General features: G+C 48.0%; 1 protein-coding gene across 1 annotated transcript in view; it reads right to left on the bottom strand.

The window, feature by feature from the left end:
- Window positions 1-21698, bottom strand: part of ATXN10 (ataxin 10) — a 165474-nt gene that overhangs the window by 133659 nt on the left and 10117 nt on the right. The window contains exons 2-3 of the mRNA XM_040637707.1: window positions 11677-11868; window positions 5468-5550 (exon numbers count right to left, since the gene is read on the bottom strand). Coding sequence (XP_040493641.1) covers window positions 5468-5550; window positions 11677-11868 — 275 coding nt within the window. The remainder of the gene's footprint in view (window positions 1-5467; window positions 5551-11676; window positions 11869-21698) is intronic.

Here is a 21698-nt window from a genome sequence, read left to right as displayed (position 1 = left end):
AACACCCACATGAGTACGGCATTGAGAAGCGAGCGATGAGATAAAGGGGCAGCAGTAATAAAAGTATCTAACACCTGCTGGGTATTTACCAGGTGCCAGACACTGTGTTCGCACCATGGTATCTCATCTGACCCCCACGACAACCTCATAAGCTAGGCATTAACATGCCAGCCCTTCTACACAAGAGCCAACCAAAGCTCTCGGGATCACCTCGCTTGCCCCGGGGCAGAAGCAGCAGGGCTGGCGAAAACCAGAGGTGGCTCTTTGCCCCCCTGGAATCCAGGCCGATCAAAGACGGTAAAATGTCACAGGAGAAGGAGTTGAAATGAAAGATTTAGCTCCACGAAGGATTCCCACCGGGCAGCAACCACGAGGCCATTTTAAGAGCAGGGCACTTCCAAAGTCTTTAAACTTTCTAGACCTTTGCTTTGCTGGAAGAGGGGAGGGCCTGCTGGTTGGTCCGGCCCCAGAGCTCCGACTCCCCCACCCTCAAGACTCTCCGGGATCTGGCTTTCCCTTCCATCCCTGTCGCCTAAGCCCTGCTCAGCCCTGGCTGAGCACGCACGGGCCGCTCCTCCGACACCTCAGAGGCAGAGGGGTTGCAGAGACGAAGGATAAGCTACGTGATGGGCCTGTGCTCCGCTCACCACCTGCTCACCGTCGCTCAGCAAGCCCGGCTCAGAGCTGAAACCGGGGCCAAACATGGAACCGCTGAGGTAAGAATACAGAGAAATACCCAGACAGGAAAGCGATGAACCGAGAACTTCAAAACTGAATTAACATCATCTAAAAGAAGCAAGATACAAAACTGCAAGGACACATTCACTCCCAGACCCACAAATACAGTCAAGCGTTTGCCTGAAGCAGCCTGCGTACACATGATGACTGTTTTTCTGTCCCCTTTTCTGAGTTTTTAAAGATTACCCTATAATGAAATTATAGAAAATGTTTATAACAAAAAGCTATATCCTCATTTTTAATCCTAAGTCACAATTTAAATGACAATTTGTATTTTTGCTGAATAGTTCAGAATATTAACACTCAAATCCTTGTAGAATTTAATTAAACACACACACACAAGCCAACAATATAAGCTGGTTCTGAAAGCCAACTGACCTAACAATCACTCAGGCAACTAAAAATTAGCACTCTGAATCAGAACACAATTCCAGGAAGGAAAAGGTTTAAAGATGTCCCAGCAGCAAGAAAAGAAAACCCCAGACAAGTACTAATGACAGTTTACTTTTACCAAACAGCTTATCAAGTGATCTGTGTAAATACTGAAAATGTTACGAAGCCCCTCAAAAATCCCAACATTATTTTTACAGATTAAAAACGAATAAAGGCCAAAAACAACACCAATAATTCAATTAAAATAACTCATGCTTGTGTTTACATAAAGTTTGATGAGCATAATATATTCGTCACACCACTGCAATTATTCTCTGAAAATAATACTCTAAATATTATTTTGACAATGTAATTACAGTTTTTACCTCAAGAGTGGTAACAAAATGCTGGCACAGATACGCTACTAAAAATCCACCAAGAATAAGGTTCTCGCAGAGAAGCAGTCACAACACAGAATGGGCACTGTATTAAGAACCAGAATACTTTCAGAAGGCTTGTAGCAGGCTTGAGCTAACATACTATACAATTTTTTAAAATTTCATTGTTGAGTCCAAATTTCACTGCGGAATTCCAAACAAATTCAGGAACACCGTGGACCGCCCTTTTCAAGAAGAATGTGAGAAATACTATTTAACTTCCATTTCCCTCCTCGCCTCAGTAATGGCCTTCCAACTCTGCCTGCAAACACATGCCGTCGACAGAAAGCCGAAGTAACTGGAAGTAAGACCTAAAGCAGGGGAGGGATGGCCCGTATTCAGGGACTGGAAGACTCCGTCGCATGCAGCTGGCCAGTCTCCCCAAACGGATCTGTAGAGCCCACCTAAGTGCTGGAGTGCACAACGTAGAACTAACTCCTAAACTCAACAGCAGGGGCGCCTGGGGGGCTCAGGCAGTGAAGCGTCTGCCTTCGGCTCAGGTCATGATCTCAGAGTCCTGGGATGGGGCCCAGAGTCCAGCTCGGCAGGGAGTCTGCTTCCCTCCCCCGCTCCTCCCCCTGCTCGCACACACTCACTCCCACTCTCTCTCTCTCTCTAAAATAAATAAATAAATCTTAAAAAAAAAAAATTCAACCACAAAAAGACAAACAGCCCAATTAAAAACTGGGCAAAGAACTTGACAAGACATTTCCCCAAAGAAGATTTACAAATGGCCAAAACAAGCACATAAGAAGACGTTCAGCATCATTAATCATGAGGAAAACACAAATCAAAACCACAATGAGACGCCACTTCGCAACCATCAGGATGACTCTCGCCCCCAAAAACGGAAAATAAACACGGCGAGGATGTGGGGAACTGGAATACTGCACACTGCTGGTAAAAATGTCCAACGGTTCGGCTGCTGAGAAAAGTCTGGCAGTTCCTTAACAACTGAAACAGCAAGCTGACCCAGCAAGGCTACTGCGGGGTTTATCCCCACAAGAAGAGAAAACCAGGACCCCAATAAGTATGTATACAGGCACGTTCAGAGCAGCGCTGTCCTCAACAGCCGAACCGCGGCGCCACAGCCAAATGGTGGAAACAACCCGAATGGCCACCCATGAACGAACGGACACACAAAACGTGGTACGTGCACACGAGGGAGTACTACTCAGTCACCCGAGAAAACGCAGTACGGATACCTGCCTCCGTGTGCGTACACGCGGAACACACTCTGCTTCCTGAAAGGAGCCAGACCAGCAGGTCCCCTAACTGTGATTCCACTTACGTGAGAGATCCAGAATTGGAAAATCCAAAGACACAAGGCAGGGGAGGGGAAAACGGGAAGCAGCCGCTCAGTGGGTAGAGGGTTTCCTCTCGGAACCATGAAAATATCTGCAATTAGATGTGGCGGCTGACAGCGTGAACGCTCTCAAGGCCCCCGGTTGTTCATCTGAAGTGCTTACTTGTACGCTGTGTGAATGTCGTGTCGGTAAATATTCCTTAATTAAACGAATACGACCGCAGCTGCCAAAACTGGAAACCACTCTGAACACACCAACACAACAGAACACAACACAACACAACACAGGTGTATGAGGACGTGCCCTCCGGCTGGCGCCGATCAGTGAAAAGCCAGGCCACCATTCACACAGCCAATCTCTCCGTCAGTGACAAACTGGGTCATAAAAAGTGCCAGAAATCCACTCCTTGAAGTCTTCTGTTAGATCATGGACTTGCTTCAGTGAAGAGAAAATCGATTCCGTGAAATAGTGTTTTATCACATAAACACCACAGCACAAGGCTTCTGTGGCCGATCGGGGGGGGGGGGGGGGGGCGGCAGTCCAGGGGAGCCAGGAGGGCACGTGATATGCTGATGGAAGGACAGGGAGCAGAGGGAGGGTAATTTCAGGAGACACGGCGCTCAGTGGGAGCGCAGGGATGGGGTTCAACGTGCCAGGGGAGGGCTGGCTCGCTCTGATGGCTCTTTAATCACAGCGTTCGTGCAGTGCTTCCTCTCGGGTGTCTTAATTAGGAATACATCATTTCCAGGGAAACCCACTTCTGCCCACCACGGCGCTTCGGCGCTGCCAGCGACACCCTATCCACCACATCAGTATTTTTCAGCAATTATAGAATGCAGTACGTTCTGAACTCTCTTTCTGAATTACCATACCACACACAGACTTCAAAAATAGCTGCTTTTCCATGCGACAGAGGGAAATCTGGCCTTTATCGCTGATTTTTCATCTCCCAACTTGAGCATGAAGGCTTCCGTTCTATCATAAAACGGAGCTACAAAAAGAATTTTAAATCTAAAACATCTTAAAAACACTTTCCCACTAAACCCTACACCCTATCGGTTTCTTAACAATACTAAGAAATTACTGCTGTCCAAAAACAACGCAGAGCAAACACTTTGTGTACAGAGTCTTAGATGATGTAATTAATTCAAAAGACAACTACAATTTCCCAAAGCAAGAACTCTAAATCAAGCAGAAAGATGCACAAATTCTAACAAAGGAGTTTTACATGCACACGCGAAGGAGTCACAGAACAGAAGGAGAACTAAACCAAGCCAGGCAGCACCTGTGACAGCTAACATAGCCCCCCTGTCCTCTGTGCCTCTGTTTCTCCACCTGTGTCTTCACTGCCCCCTCGAGTGCCCTACCTGCCTTTCAACAGTCACAGGTGTATTAACCTAAAGGGCAGCAGGCCTCACTGTTCAGAGGCCGCGGAGGCACAAACAGCGATATGGAAATCAATCTGTAAATCAGATCAGATTTTACAAACAGCTGCAGATTTCTCCTTTAGAGGAAGCACTTGTTGGATTCTTATTAAAAAGAATTCTTCTAACCCACAATCTAATAAGAACATCTTCTTATAAGCTAGCCATTTCCATTGAGATTTTCTTATTTAAATAAATCAATAAAAAGATTTCATTATGAAATGACTTGGGTTTGCCCATTAAGTGTTTCAAGTCCTTGGAATAAGAGGTCGGATGTCAAAATGCTGTTTACCGTTACGATATTACAATAATAACCCCCGTCTGAAGGACAAGTATGGATGCTAATAATTTAAGAACCAAAAACATTCCAAAAAGTCTAGAAAAGCTTCCTGGTCTTCAAATTAAGAGGCCTGATTTTTCTCTTCCTCCCTTGTCAACAGCTAGGAACCACCAGAGCTGCCTTCCCTCTCGGTCACGCCACATACTTGACCTACGTGACATACTGAGTCCCCTCACTGCATTGTCAGCAGGCAGAGGCGAAGAGTCCTCTGTCTGCTCTGCGCACTGTTGGGATCACAGCTGGCACTGAGAACAGGTGCACCACACCCACACGTATCGAGAGACGCTGTATGACTTCGCTGGGGCCGTCCCAACAAAGCACCGCAGACTGGTTGGCTTAAACAACGGGAATTTACTTTCTCAGATTTGGAGGCTCCAAGTCCAAGCTCACGGTGTAGGCAGGGTTGGTTTCTTCTGAGCCCCTCTCCTGCGCGTGCAGACGGTGGTCCTCCCGCCGTGTCCTTGCGAGGTCGTCCCTCTGTGTGTGTCAGTGTCCTGACCTCCTCTTCTTACAAGGACCCCAGCCATAATGGATCAGGGCCCACCCACCGGACTCCACTTTACCTTATTTATCTCTTTAATGGCCCGATCTCCAAATACAGTCACATTCTGCAGTGGTCGGAGTTGGAACCCCACCATATGGATTTGGGGGACAGTCGGGGGGCACAACTCAGCCCACAACAGAGCAAGGAAAGGAAGCTGTGACAACTTCCTTTCATGATAATTTGCTAACATCCCTCAATAAGTTTCTCTGTACCATGAAATACAAAACATTTGCTTTAACTTAGAGCTGTGGTTTTTAAATCCTTTTCTCAGGTACAAATAACCCATGAATCACACTGCAAGTTACCTGTCAACAGGGATTCCTGTTCCACCCGCAGTTCACGAAAAAGAAGAATCAGATCAACAGCGACGCCAATTGTATCCAAGTTCCTGTAAAAGATTGTTTAAAAAGACAAAGTCAGACCCATTAATTTTCCTAAGTCTGCATATTTCAAATGATGATCCAGGGAATGGAGCCGCGACTACTGGCTCACAATGTCTGTAGTAAACAGCATCGTGGCCCCTCGAACGGTCCGCATCATAATCTCAAAATCTGCCAGTGTGTTAGCTCAGGCCAAGGCAAAGCAGACCTCAGGCTGTGAGCAGATTCAGGGTCTTGAAACGGAACAACTGCCCTGGACTAACCAGGTGGGCCCAATGTGTTCACAAGGGTCCTTACAAGAGGAATACAAGAGGGTGTCAGAGTCAGGGAAGGGGCCATGAGCCCAGGAATGCAGGCGGCTTCTAGAAGCTTCTAGAGAAGGCCAGGAAATGGATTTTCCCCACGAGCCTCCACAGGGAACTCAGGCATGGTGACCCATTCTAGCCTTCTGAGTTCCTGAACCGAAAGATAACAACTCTGTGTTGTTTTAAGCCACGAAGTGTTTGGTAATTCGTCACAGCAGCAGGAGCAAAGTAATCCAGACTTGGGGCAGCAGAAGCAGGCAGTGCAGCTGTAAACAGACACCTGAACGTGTGGGGGCGGCTCGGGAAGCTGGCGGTGGGCAGGGACTGGAAGAAGAGGGAGCAGCATCTGAAAGGCTCGGACGCCTTTGCAGACTGCTGGTGGGCACGTGGACGCCGAAGGCTCCGCCAGTGAGGGCTCAGAAGGAAGTGAGGAACCTATCACTGGAAACCGGGGAAAGGAGACCCTCTTCCCACAGGGGCAGAAGCTCAGCAAAGTGATGAACTTGGATATTTCGCTGAGCACATTTCCAAGCCTCATGCTGCAGGTGTGACCTGACGGCTTCCTGCTGCAGCTAATAAAATGGCCAAGGGGAGAGAGAAAGGAGATGAAGAGGGAACCAGGTCTTGCTTCAGGAAATACTCAGTCTAGCCAGATGGCAAAAGCTGCTATAAAACTGGGAGAGTCACTGGCAGGAAAGTGTGCTCCGCAGAGAAAGCCAAGGGGCTAGCTGGACAACCTTCTGCTCACGCCCTGGAAGGATCAAAAGGTCAGAGTGTTCAGTCCCAGGGCAGGAGGGGCTCTTTGAACAGATGAAGGTGGGACTCATTCCCCTGTCACCTCAGCAGAACCCAGGAATAGAGTTGGGGTTATCGAAGAAAGCTCCGTGGAGGACGCTCTTGTCTAATCATGGGAATCCCCATGACATACATGTGAGATCCACGCGGTTGCTGAAAATGTTTTAAGGGGAGAAACTCTTCCAGCTTGGACAAAATGCACAGAGAGAGGATGAAATTTAAAAAAAGAAAAAAAAAAGGTGTCAGGCTCCCAAAATTCTACAGGCAGGAAGTAGGCTGATGGAACTTCAGGTGCACACATGTGCTCCCTTCGGGGACGGAAGGGGGGGTAAAGGAAGGGTGACTCTGAGGGCAGAGCCAAGGGCACAGCCTCAAGCCACAGACGATTCTTCCCAGGCCTTGAAACCTAGCTGAAATTGTTTTGCTTGGGATCAGTGATTGCTCTTTTCCTTCTATTTTCTCCTCTTTTAAAGGATAACGTCTAAAACGGTTATCCTAGGCCTGCCCCCAAACTGCATTTGGGGGGCAGATAACTTGTCCAGTTTCACAGGCACACAGATAAAGCCGAATTCTGCCCCAGGATGGGGCACATCCAGCGCCTGACCCCTGAGTAATTTAGACGACTGGCTAATGAGATTTGGGACTTTTAGCTGATGAGACTTAGATGAGATTCTGGACTCGAGCTGATGCTGTCCGGGTCAAAAATGTGGGGCCTCCGGAAGGGATGAATACATTCCACATACAGAACAGACATGAATCTTTACGGGACACGGGGTGGAATGTGGTGGGGAAAACAATGGCTCCCCGAAAGATGTCCACACCCTAACCTCTGGAACCTGTTAAAACGCTATCTTATATGGCCAAAGAGATGTGGTATAACAAGAAATATGTCTTTGGTCTTTGTCCCCAGTTCCTGGCACACGGAGCTCCCAAAACCCTTGGAATTTCCAGTGTGATAAGGAGTCTTTTGTTATTTACAACAAGCCCCTTTCAAACATGATTGAGTTTACGCTGATAAGGTGGCTCTTACCCGGCCTCTAGGTAGCTTCACAGGGAGGCTGGCTGCCAGAGGAACCAACCAAGTGATGATAGGGCTCTAACTTTCAGCCCCAACCTCCAGACCTCTGCGGAGGAGAAAGATCTAGAGATTGAGTTCAATCACCAACAGACAACGATTTTACCAATCAAGCCTATGTGATCGAACCTCCATAAAAACCCTACTAAATGACAAGACTGGAAAACCTTTGTGTGGGCTGGTGAACACATCAGTGCTGGGAGGATGGTGGCATGACCAGAGGGAGCATGACCGCCCTGAGGCCACCCACTTGCCCTACGCATCTCTTCTCTTTGGCTATCCCTAAGTTGTGTCCTTTACAGCAAACTGGTAACAGTATGTAAAAGTGCCTCCCTGAGTTCTGTGCAAACCTGAGGGGTGTCATGGGAACCCCTGAATTTGTCGTCAGCTAGGCAGAAATGTAGCTTGGGCAACCCGTTGCATCTGAAGTGGGGCCGTCTTATGGGACCGAGTCTTCTAAATTATGGGATCTGATGCCACTGACTCCAGGCAGGTGGGGTCAGAATGGCACTGAATTGCTGGACAGCCAGCTGCTGCTGAAGACTCGCAATGGGCCAGAAAATATCAGAAGAGACTTTTCCTAGATGTGATTAAATTAATGGTTTTGTGATGGGGAGATTATCCTAGATTATCGGGGTGGGCATCGTGTGATCCTAAGTCCTCATCAGAGGGATGCAGGATGGTCTGAGTCACAGAGTTACTGGAAGACGCTCTGGTGTCGCTTTGAGGATGGGAGGATGGGGCTGTGAACAAGGAACACAGACAGCCTCCAAAAGGTAGAAATACAAGGGAATGGATTCTCTGCCAAGAGAGAATCTCTGCTACCAGCCCTACTGGTTCTCTCACTTGGGGTCCGTGAGACTGAGTTTGGACTTCCGACTCCAGGACGGTAAGGTAAGAAAGCTCCGTTGTCTGAGCAAGCCGCTAAGTCTGCAGCAACACGTTACAGCGGCAAAGGAACGAGCACAGCGCCCTACCTTCACTTCTCAGCATGAATCGGAATTAAGCCAAGACACGGACTCCTTAAAGGACAAGAGGGTCAGGATCCTCGCTCCCTTCCCCAAGGCCAGGGGGTCAGAGAGCCCCTGCCCCTTTGTTCTTTCCTTGGAAGACTGGCAGGAAAAGCGGCTCAGTGCCTGCCTTCCAGAAAAGAAGAGGCTATTCTGCCTCTCCTCCCGCTCTTGCCTCTACACCCGCATACACATGGCTATGGGGCCTATTCCTGTATGGCCAGATTTTGGGGGGGGAAAGAGAGAGAGAAAAGAAAAAAATATATATATAATTTCATGACATGAAACTTCATGAAATTCAAACGTCAGTGTCACAGATAAAGCCGCACTGCCACGGGCACGCGCTCACACACTGTCTGTGGCTGCCTGCACACCACAGCAGAACTCAGAAACCGGGACAGACATCACAAAGCCAAAACCACTGACCTGGCTCCTGACGGGAATGACAGTGACCCCACAACAGGGGTCATGCTGACATGTGGAGCTAGCGGCTTTGGATACTTCTGAGGACTCCCTGAGATTTCACAGGACTCAGACTGTTTGCTTTGCCGTGTTATATCCTGGTCCGTACACAATAGCAAAATAGAACTCCGTCCACACAAGGGCAGTGCTCAGACAGAAGATGTAGAAAGATCTAGGCCTTACTGGCAACACACCTTTTGATGAACTCCTTAATAACGTAAAATAAAGCACCAGGAACTCCATAATGGCTGCAATCTGAATCCTGACAGGCTCAGAAATAACTGGCTTTCATGAAGGTCGGCCTCGAAGGCCTTACTAGAATCTTCTGTGTCTCTAACCAGAAAAGTGATTTTTCTAGCAGCTGATGCCCTAACTGGTGAGAACTTCCCTCTAAAATCAACTGTGAATAACAACCTAATCCTAGACGGAAAGAGGCAGAAAAACCAACACTTTCAAATGTTCGTCTTCATTTCTCCCCAACCACGGCTGCACGCGACAGAGATACCGTGGCCACACAGAGACGGGTGCTTGCTTGGATGGCCCCGCCAGAAGACCGCAGATACTTCATCTGCCACAGGATTTATGCTTGCAATGTTTCCATTTTTGTAGTTTACATATTACTTGTACACTCAGAAAAAGAAAATAAAAATTAATTGCAGAGAAAGCTGTATTATCATACACTTTTACTGCACTAGCTTCTCGAGGACGGTTACTGAGCAGACGCGTGCAGAGCGCAGAAGGCAACTTGCATACCTAATCTCATTTAAAACTCCCAACAGCCCTGGGTAAGAGATACTGCTTGCCCTGACTTCCAGAGGGGAAGACCGGTACTCAGGAAGGTTGAGGCCCCCGTTCAGGGTCCCGTGGCTGTTCATGGGATGGAGCAGTCACCCACGACAGGGGTCAGTGGGTGTCTCAGGGCAGTTATGACAACCGCTTCTGAGCTGAGCTTCGGAGACGCAGACAGCGTTCCCTGGCTCTACCGTTCACAGAATGAGGGACTATCAGACCAGTTCTTTAACGCGAATCACAGTTTCTTCTTTTTTAAAAGTAGAAAAACAGTAGCATGCTATTTCTTGGGTTTGTTCTAAAAATAAAACATGACACCGCAGTGAAGCCCCTGGGGACAAAGCCTGGGGTGGAGGGCAGGCCCACCGAATGCTCGCTTCCTTCCCCATGAAGCTGGCAAGGTACAAGGATGAATTTGCCAGCCCACAGTCAGAGTTTCTGTTCTAAGGCTCTCTTTTCCCTCCCCCTTCACAGCAGAGGGGGCCCCTGCCCGGAAAGGGACAAAACAAACTAGCTCGTGCCCCTGGCTTCATTTCTAGCACAGAGCTAGTTATGTTTCAATGTTAACTATTATTAGCAACATTATTATTGTTTCTATGCATTTACCTGCAAAGGGACAGCAGGGTCTGCTTAGTATTAAAAGTTAAACAATCCTGGCATTTACCCCCCCCCCTTTGATCTTCAAAATCTCATTCGTCACATCAAAGCCTCAGGTATAAGACTGTCTAGGCAGCGAAGGGGGTCCCTCGAGTGGCTTCTGGATCAGGCCAGCTTCACCCACCACGGCAGTGATAGAGAGGCCTGGAGGCTCTGTCTACATTCAAGTCCAGGAAAGAAAGGGGAGCACGCTCTTTGTGGCTTCTGACTTCATCTCAAGTAAAAAACTGTGTAATAAAAAGCAGATTCCATTAACTCAAAGAGGAAAGGTGCTCAGTTCTGGGAGGAGAGAGTAACAAGCAAAAAAAACAAGAATGGCACCTAACAATTCTCTCGTTCACCTTCTTAACTACTTGCAAAAATGTGCCCCTTATAAAAGAGATGGAAGAAAAGCTTGCGACTCTGCACGATCTAAAGGACATCTTAAAATAGGTCATCTTAGAAACCTAAAAGACATGCTCCTTGTTCAAAGTAAACACAAGGCTAACTAATTAAAACACTAAAACTAATTAAAACATTTACAGCTAAGAAAAGTGAGGTCCAGAATTGTGTATGCCTTTAGAAAGGCAGAATCTAGGATCAAATCAAAATTAAGTTAACATCACCGTGTTCTATGTCTATAACCAAATACCTCAAAACATATTAGAAAGAGAAGAAACCGGGGCGCCTGGGTGGCACAGCGGTTAAGGCGTCTGCCTTCGGCTCAGGGCGTGATCCCGGCGTTCTGGGATCGAGCCCCACATCAGGCTCCTCCGCTATGAGCCTGCTTCTAAAAGAAAGAGAAGAAACCAAAATAACCCTTAATGTTAAAAACACTCTATTACATGTCGTCCCATTTATATGGTTGCCTACAAGTGTCCAGAAAAAAGAGTGCAGAGTACCTGTCCCCTGGAGATGTAATCCTAGCCTTGTGGTTAACACTGGGTAATAATACTGTGATGCCAGAACGATTTCTCACCGATAAACCTATACGACAGACCAGCATGCACGTACGCAAGGAAATATAATCAAAAGTACGTATGTCACTACAAAGAACACTACCTGATGGAATTCTGGTTCACAGAACACTCGATACAAGCATTTCGAAGACACCTGAAGCATTCCGTTATGAGCTGCAGGCTGGAGGCCAGGTGCTCTACCTGGGCCGGATCTCTGCAGGCCAGCTCAACAGCATGCGAGGATTTCTTCAAGATGTCCAGCACTCTCTGGAAGATAGTCCTCGGTGCGGTTTCTCTGAAAAAAGGATAAAATTGTTACAAACCAGGGGCGCCTGTGTGGCATAGCGGTTAAGCGTCTGCCTTCAGCTCGGGGCATGATCCTGGCGTTGTGGGATCGAGCCCCACATCAGGCTCCTCTGCTAGGAGCATGCTTCTTCCTCTCCCACTCCCCCTGCTTGTGTTCCCTCTCTCGCTGGCTGTCTGTCTCTCTGTCAAATAAATAAATAAAAAATCTTTAAAAAAAAAAAATTTGTTACAAACCAGAGGGGGAAAAAATCTAATTTCCGAACGTCCTATTCAGAATACTGCTTATACTTATTTCTGTGGGGAGGTGGGCCAGACCTGTCTGTTCTCACTCCTTAACTCACAACACACAATCAAAGAGCGACATACCCGGAGCGCTTAGCCAGGCACCGTTCTTATCAACCTTTTCACGTATTATTTAGTTAAAGACCACTGAAAATGAGGGGAATTAAAGTCACTTGCCCATATCACTGGGCTAATAACGGCCAGAGCCCCATTTCCAATAGAAACAGTCTGACTTGGTACTCCCACCCCCCTGTGACAACCCAAGTACCAGTCTCAGGTGAGGGTCTGTGCTTATAGATCTGCCCTTAATCAAAACAGATTATCTACCTTCTCTGTTCTAGAAAGAGAATATAACCATGTCTGCTGCTGCCCAACATGGACTAAAGTACGATTTCAAGAAACACTATTCATGAAACTGTCTGGGAGACCAACCCAATTTCCATTCTCTAGATACAGAGAAGCCAGCAACACGAGCACTGAGCTTGTATATATTCAACTGCACAGATGAGAGGGAGGGAGAGAGAGAGAGAAGGAGGGAGGGAGGGCAAAGAAGGGAGGGAGGAAGGAGGGAGATAAACAGGAAGAAACACAGAGAGAAACAGAGATAGTGAAGAGAGGAGAGAAGGGGAGGGGGGAGAGGGCGAGCAGGCAGCGAGCAAGCGAGCGAGGGCACCCTTCCACCTAGAGCGCATGCCTAGGGGAGAAAAATGAACCTGTGGCCGGTCCCTCCGGGCATCTCAGTTCCCACATGCCTCTCATCCCAGAAGCACGGCCTGCACCGGCTATCGTTACAGAGCTATGAAGATAAGAATTTTTTGTGCAACCTGGCTCCAAAATGCAAGCCAACTTCCTCATTCCACGAATCTCCTAAAGAAACAGCCATCTGTTTTAAGGTCAGAAGAAAAACTGCTATGCTGGACAACTGGAGAGATTATCGCAGATGCATTCTGACCAGATGAATGCTCTCCTCTGGCCTCGTCGTGGAAGCCCAGCACCCTCCACCTCTTCCTCGCACTGTGCCAGGTTACCAGGGTGCCGCCGGTTCATACGGAACCGCTGCCACCGAACCACCCACGTCACTGCACCCGCTTAGGTGCTGGCGGAGCCCCTCCACGCATCTCTCCCTGCACAGGGCCACAGACGTGCCCCTCCTTGAGCTTCAGGACCCTGAGTCCTTGTACTGAAACTAGCACGTTTTTAGCTCATGGACAGAGGACGTAAATCACATTATTTATCAGAGACTGAGTGACCAAATAAAATCGTGAAAGCCCAAGGGTACACCACTTACCCTGTCTCAGTAACCATAAGTAACAATTTACACATAAAAGCCATTTTCAGTGACGATTTGCCATAAAGAAAATTCAGGAACACTCTCGAGACATCTTTAAGGAGTACTAAATACAGCGCAGACATTAACATGCTAAGAAAATACCCAAGAGTTTAAAACGTGTGGAAGGATGCCAACCGTGATCAGGATTTCTACAACAAAGACTGAATCTCATTATCTGCCCCCACTGCACAAAGTTTTGAGGGCATCTATTATTTAATGTTACGGTCAAATAAAAGGAGAGTGCGACCACTTGAATCATCTGCAACCATGCCTCTTTCTCCTACCGAGACGGCATCATCTCACCTGTGATGAAGAAGCCGACATGACCTCTCCGCACCGGTCCTTTGCAAGGTACCCTCACACAGGCACCACCTTGCTACCGTGAACGGTCCTCCCAGAAGCCGCTCTTTGAAACCTTAACATCAGTCGTACTCAGTATTGGTATCAAACACATCAAAAGCTTTGGACTCACACTGTGGTAGACGAGAAAGCAAGATGGACAAAAAAGCACTGTTCTTGGGAAAATTGGAGAACTGATATTCCAAGCATAGAACAATTAGTAAGTTCTCGAAATATCCTACGAATAATTCCCAATGCTGCACGATAATTTTGTCACATCCGCACCAGGCCTTTCTCCTTTGCTACACTTTTAATCAAAAGAAAACTGTTTAACTGAGCTAAGGCCAACCGTCATCTTCCTGAAGTCAAAGTAACTATGAATAGAGCCCAGAGCATCATCATGGCGGCCCTTATTCAGCACGCGGCAATTCACGTTTGCGGTGTAAAGAGAAGATAATTCAGGACGGTGATCACTGTCATCTGCTCCCCCAGGCTGCACACCCAGATTCCTGAAAACACCCAGTACTTGCAAACCTCTTTGTCTGCTCAAACGTACACCCTCCCCCAGAATGCACCTTCCACACACAACCCCCACCCAATTCGCTGCCTGCAAAATCCCGCATCTCCTTATTGAGGCCTTTTGAAGACTCCTAGCCCTGGAGAAACTCCCCCCTGTCCAGATGGACCAGCTCCCGCCTCTATATCCCACTGGAACTCCGTCCATAAGACTGGACTAATACTTATCTACATTGCGTTAGACTCACTTCTGCAGCCCAGCTCCCCCGCTAGCCCATAAATCACAGGAAAACAGAGCCTATCCTACTTTTCTTCTGTATCTCGAGGACCCAGCACTGGCATTCACTAATTGTATTTATTCAAGCTGACAACAGTGATGAGACCATTTGCATGCTCAGTGGCATCTGCCTGCCTCAAAGACCGGTACTGAGCGTGGGCCCTGAGCCGGGCGCCGGCCAAGGTCAGCAGAGGAATGAGTGCATGGGCGGCAGCAACCGGAGAAAGGGAACTGTCGAGGCATCCATTCAACTCTTCCGTTCCCGTTAAGAAATCCATATATCCCGGGGCGCCTGGGTGGCACAGCAGTTAAGCGTCTGCCTTCGGCTCAGGGCGTGATCCCGGCGTTGTGGGATCGAGCCCCACATCAGGCTCCTCTGCTATGAGCCTGCTTCTTCCTCTCCCACTCCCCCTGCTTGTGTTCCCTCTCTCGCTGGCTGTCTCTATCTCTGTCGAATGAATAAATAAAATCTTTAAAAAAAAAAAAAAAAGAAATCCATATATCCTGACCTCCATTTCTCCTTTATCCTCGAAAAAAGGTCATGTTTCCAGTAAGATGTAGATATCTTATGACTGATACTTAACAAACATCTAATTTCTCCTTCTCCACAGGTGACACAATGGATGAGCTTAAAGGGGGGGAATGTAACCCAACTGACTGTACTTTAAATTTCCTGAGAGCAAAGACTATTTGTTAGATGTCTGGCTCCCCTAGAAAGGGTAGAAGGAAAAAACCCTTTCCTCTAGGGCGATATAATAAATGGTTATAGACTTGACTCGCCATCTTTGTGTACAATACATGAACGACTTTCATCAGATGCGGAAAGAGCTTTCACTCACTACCAGTAAGAGCTCTGAAAGCATCTAACAGTCTTGTGTATACTTCTGTGCTCCTCGACAGCCTTGACAGAAAGCTATTTGGTATAACAGATCCAGAGAGCCCTAATGAACTCTGTCTTCAAGTTCTAAGTTCACTGTCAAGACAACGCAGCTAAACACGTGACATGATTAACGACAGTGAAACTGTGAAGATCAATCGTTCCCATATTACAAATGTTACTATTAATAATTGCTGTCACTTCTGCTTTACCCAAACTAACACGAAATATTCACAGACTTTAAAAAGCTTAGCTACTTATTCACAGAAGGCAGAAAGTACTTAGGAGGACAATTAAAATTCAACTGTTAGACATTCCTATTAGATAGGAATGCATACCCCCAAGACAACCAACAAGTGAAATGTTACATTACAGAACAAAAACAAAGGGAAAAAAAGCCTTTGAATTTTACAAAAGGTAGAATTTCATTTCCTTCAAGTTTGAACAGATCTGTAGGTTTAATCTTGGCAAGTCCTGTCTGAGTAAAATTAAAGAAAACTCCCCGGGACTGCATGTCAGAGATTCGATAGGCCCTCTGCCCCACGCACACACGTATCTTACAGTCATACAGACAGTCACTGGTCAGGCTGGACCTCCTACTGAAAAGGAAACCAAGGCTCATCACTGCCCTGCCTTTCTGGGACCTCCCTGCTTGAGAAAAGATGGACTCAAACACCTCACCATTCAGTGAAAAACCGGGTGGGTCAGAGCAGCACAACCCCTGCCACTGAGAAAATGTATTAGAATGCGCCCAAGTTCTGATATAAAAATAAGAATCAGTGGTTGTTATTTAAAATCACAGCCGCCCCCCCTTACTGATCTGACCGGGCCAGACTGAACAAAATAAAACAGAAAATAGAAACATCTGCTTCTCCTGCCAGAAACAGCCTGGGGCCAAATTCTGAGATTCATCTTTGCAGACCTCAAGCTCTCTTCTTTCATACTCGTTCCCTCTTCTGCTCCATCTGGAACTCTCAAGCTGTCCCTGACAGCCCAGACCAATCCGTGTGTCAGGAAAAGGCCAGCGAGTACGCACATGGGACTGGAGGGCCTGACACGCTGTCGCCACTCCGCACTCTGCCATTGGAGGAAAGGCAGCCACAGACAACACCTTGCGAATGAACGTGGCTGAGCACTGATAAGGCTCTACTTAGGGGCACTGACATTTAAAGTTCATGCAATTTTCATGTGCCACAAAGTTTATTTTTCCCAACCATTTAAAAAGGTAAAAACCACTCACAGGCCATTTAAGGGAAAAAAAAAAAAAAGACATTCAAAAAGGTGGCGGGCCCGACGTGGCCCCCAGATCAGTCTGGCACCCCTGCTTTAAAGAGTCCTCTCCCCACCCCCCAAAAATCACATGCTTCCCCCCTTCCCCACTATAGTCAAAATTCACTTCTCATCAGAATCGAATCGCAAATGCACGATGGCAAGTGAAAGAAGCCAAGAAAAGGTGAAACTGGCATACAGGTGGAGAAACCAGCCACTGCTGGAGTGCCCAGGAACAGCACCGCAGTCAAAGACACCTGCCGAGTGACAGCCCGGCCACGGGATCTGCGGGGCCTGGGCCACTCTGGGGTGCCACATAACCACTACCCGTGGGGGGCAAATGGAACTGGACCCTCACGTATGTAACCAGACAGAGAAAGTAACTCCGGGGGCATCAGGCAGGAATACATGTTAGCCAAAACTACAGAGCTTTGGAAGAGAACATACGGAGAATGTCTTATATTCTCAGGCAGAGAAAGATTTTGCATAGAAGGCCTCATTAAGAACCACATTAAACCTTATTCAAAATATTTGAACACAGAACCGGAGACGGTAAGAACGCACCAGCCCCTTCCTGGGAGACGAGTGCGGGTGGAAGGCAAAGGCGCATCTGGTTTGTCACACGGAAGACAGACGGCTTGCCGACAGGCAGCCCGACGAGGGAATGGAAAGGTAACCCAAGTCGGAGGCAAGGCGGAACCACACGCACGGGCCGGAAGGATTTCGGCTTGTATCCCGACGGGAAGCCACAGGGGACGAAGAGAAGGCACCAGCAGACCAGTTAGGACCCTGTTCTAGGAAAAGAGTGGCAGCAGCAGCGTAAGCAGAGATCAGGCTCTGGATATGTTCTCGAGAAAGCCAATGAGATCTGATGACAAAAGGCGTCGTGAGGGCCATCTGAGAAAGGGGATTCAGGGAGGACTCCAGAACTAGGGCCCACGCCACGTCAGGGAAGATGTCCGTGTAACTCGTGGAAAAGGGAGAAGGCTGCCTGGAGGTATCCAGGGGGTGCGGGGCTCTGCAGGCTGGGACTGGCGAGGCTGGAGGTGCTTTCCAGAAACGGTGAACCACGCAGGAGACAGAGGAATCCACGAGTCTGGAGTTGGGAAGGAAAGTTCAGCCTGCGCAAAATGTTTCAGCCACCAGCAGATGGAGAATATTGAAGCACGAGACTGAACGAGGTCACTTGGGAGGGAAGTAAGCACAGGGAGGAGAGAAGAGGGCTGAACACTGAGCCCTGGGAGCCGGGAAGGAGCAGCCAACGAGGGAGGCGATTCGGAAGAGGGTGGTGGCGTGCAAGATGGGTGAAGAAAGTGTTTCAAGGAGAAAGACGTGAGCGACTCCATCAAATGCAGCTGGCAGGTCAGGGGAGCAAAAAACTGAGGAGGAACACCACTGGTTAGCAACATGGAATGGGTGCAAGAGAAAAGAGAAACTGAGGTAGGTAAATGTAAATCACTCTTTGGAGAAGTTCTGTTATAAAGGGGAGCAGAAAAATGGGATCACAGCTCAGGGAAATAGGAGGGAGTTTTCTCACAATGGGAAAAATTGCAGCAGATGTATAAACTGATGAAAATAATCCAACAGAAAGGGTAAAACTGATGATTTAAGAAGGGGGGGATTACTGGAGCAATGCATGCAAAATGGAGTGAAGTTGAGTGTGCAGACCTGAGGGGGGTGGCATTCAGGGCAGGACCGTACATCCACAGCCACAGAAGGGAAGGCAGGTGATGGGCACGGACGCAGGGAGCTGGAGAGAGAGGGTGATGGAGAATCCTGGAACTTACCTTCTGGTTGCTCCTCTCTTCTCACTCAAACAGGAAGCCAGGAGTGAGGATGAGGGAGAGACAACGGAAAGTTTAGGAAAGCAAAAGGTGTGACATGGCTGACCAGGAAAGCAGGAGACCGAATGGACTAGGGACACACAGAGGACTACCAGGCAGTGCCAAGGCAGGCTAGTGACCAATCTAAACACAGACCCATCCGAACCATCACGTAGGGATTGTCAACTTCCTGCGAGACCAGCGACCATGGCTGTAAGCTCTTCTTCAGCCTTGCTCCATTACCTGGGTGCAGGCACAGAGGACACAGCAAGCTGGCTTTAACCAGAGCTGCAGTAGTCCCAGGGAAGCCCGAGGCCAAGTTAAGAGAAGGGACAAGGGAACGGAGGGTGGGTACACAAGCGAATGCTTTTAGTACCGGCCCATCAATCTAACCTGGGTCACGGACAACGTGAACCTGAGAACACAAAAGGGACAGGAAATAGAAGTAGTAGGATTGGGGCGCCTGGCTGGCTCGGTCAGTAGAGCATGGACTCTTAATCTCAGGGTTGTGAGTTCGAGCCCCACTTTGGGCATGGGGCCTACTTAAAATTTAAACAGAAACAGAGAAAAAGAAGTAGTAGGATCAACATACCGTAGGTCCTGGTTGGGTTGAAGACCCTTGAGGGAAGTGATCTAGGGAAGATCAAACAGGTGGCCTGAGTGGGACCCCTGAAACTGAGACTGTGGTGGGGGAGCAGCTATAGTTAATGATAAGGCCTAGGGGGCGCTGGCAGCGTGTGGCTAGATGGGGTGGGGTCAGGCTCACTGACGAGATGAAGTCGAGGAACAAAAAGGCTGGAGTGAATACCGAAATAACCAAGATTTAAGATAGGACAAGCAGTGCAGAGTCAACAGTGACGTAGAGTTCATTCTCCAAGGAATGACGTGAAGTGACCCACGGAACTCTTCTAGCAGCGAAAGTGACCACGCACACGGTACACACTGATGGCGTGAGATGGAAAGCTGGAGGCGTTCCAGAGAAGGTCTGAAAGCAGGCAGGACCATCAAGGAGAACGCCTTCAAGCCCAGGGTACACTGGAGAGAGAACAGCCTCCCACTTGGAAGACCTTCTGGAAAGGCATCCCTCAGAGGCGAGCCGTATTTCACTTCGGTCAAGAGGATCGACGTTCAGAGGAGAAAAAGAGGCCGCGTAGAATCTTGCGGAGGGCACACGCGAAAGGCTTTAACAGCTGAGTCAGAAAAGGGTTCATACAAAGCCTTAAGGGAATTGGGGAGTAACGGAAAACCTCGTTCACCATATAAATGAGAAAATCAGCTTGTGAATTTCCACCAACACGCCTGTCGAGATTTTATTTTCAGGGGCACTGAAACCACAAGTCACTCTGGGGAGAACGGATGTCTGTGCGCTACTGAGGTTTTCCATCACGTAATGGTGTATCTTACCATCTGTCTTCTTTAACGTCCTTTGATAAAGCTGTAAATATTCTCAAGGACAATGACAGCCACAAACACTTAAATCGTGCTTATAACGTGCCAGGCACTTCCCTGAGCCCAACACACACCAACGGCTCAGGGGCTGCCACGAGAGCCCCGCAGGCTTACCCACCGTCTCCTGAGCTCTGACACGACTTGCCCAGGCCTGCGGCCGGCAGAGAGACTGACTCAGCGCGGGCAGGCCTGGCGTTCCTGGGCCTCTGCGTGAGTTTCCTTGCCCACAGTCCAGGGACCACTACAAAAGGCTGGAAGAATGAACAGCTGAGAAATTCTGCTCTGAGGGCACTGGTGGTCACAGCCCCGGCCTTATTTATTTTGACTTGCTGGCTCCAACGTTTTCCTGTCTGTTTTGTCCATTTAAGATAATTGAATGTGAGGGGTGGCTCACCCTGACCACATCTGTATTTTGAAGTTGAGTCAGAACACCTTACCGAATCGTTCCATGCGGCCCTCCAGCTACGGCCTAGGTACAAATGAAGGAGACTGTCCTCCTCCTCTGAGAAGGGCTTTTTCCAGCATCACTTAATTGATGCTCTCTCAACGAAGCTGATCTGAATCATGGTTGAGTCAAGATGCCATATGGTGACCTTAGCGAAGCTGACGACTCGTGTGGGTTTCTTGGGGGTTTTCGTTTTGTTTCATTTTTTGTTTTTGTTTTTGGCACAGCTGAAGATTCTTGCTGGCCGGAGGCTCGGTAATGTGTGGGGAAAACCTATGTGAGTATGTGCATACGCAGACGGAGAGGTTTACTTTTGAGTTCTGTAGCATGTTGACCTCTAACGTGCTCATTCTATTCCCTTTGTGAAAGTTCGTCAACATAGTTACGAGCAATTAGGAATACCAAGGCATTTTCTACCACTTGAAATCATAGTCCTCTCTCATATTTGGTATTTTTTCTATCCTTCCTTGCTAGAGTCTTTCGTCTACGCTCTCTCTTTATATGTAATGACTTAAGAAAATTATTCGAGAAATAATAAAAACCCCATCAAGCACTCATTCTGAGCTAGGTCTTCAAGCAGGGACTGAGAACACAGAGGTAAATAAGGAGAAGCCTGCTCTCAGGCTGCTCTCGTTCTAGTGGGGCTGGCAGGTGACTAGTGATTACAACGCTCTGGGAAGTTCTTTCAAATAGGAAGCACAGAGTGCCACAGGGAAAACAGGGCAGGAGGCACCAAGATCAAAACAGGTTTCCAGTAGGAGGTGAAATGGTAATTAAATCTTGAGGGAAAATTAGGTGTGTGTATGCGCAAAGGCATGAAATCATAAGACATTCACACTTATAAACTCCGTATTCTAGCATCTGAACTCTTGCTATGTTAAGTGCGGACTACCTACAGCTCTGTCCACTGGATCAACTCCCGTTGCAGCGCTAAACACTGGCACATGTGAAGTGATCAAATAAAAGTAAACCTAACTAAAAGCTTTGGAGTAACCAGAATAATCTTTACTGACCGGCTCTCGGAGCACTCAGAAGGGGTGTTCTCATCACAGCCACTGGCTCCTTACCGCGCTGTACAGTTCAACGTGTACGGAGCACCCAAAACGGACCAGGAACTGCATCAGAGACGCCTGTCGCACCTGACACATCTCCCCTCCGTTCCAAACAACGTAATCATGGTTCTTCTTAAAATATATAAATACACAGCCCGGC

The sequence above is a fragment of the Ursus maritimus genome, unplaced genomic scaffold (assembly GCF_017311325.1).
Source record: "Ursus maritimus isolate PB19 unplaced genomic scaffold, ASM1731132v1 scaffold_21, whole genome shotgun sequence".
NCBI classification, from domain to species: domain Eukaryota; kingdom Metazoa; phylum Chordata; class Mammalia; order Carnivora; family Ursidae; genus Ursus; species Ursus maritimus.
The sequence above is the reverse complement of the archived record's forward strand: the minus strand, read 5'-3'. Positions and strand labels throughout refer to the sequence as shown.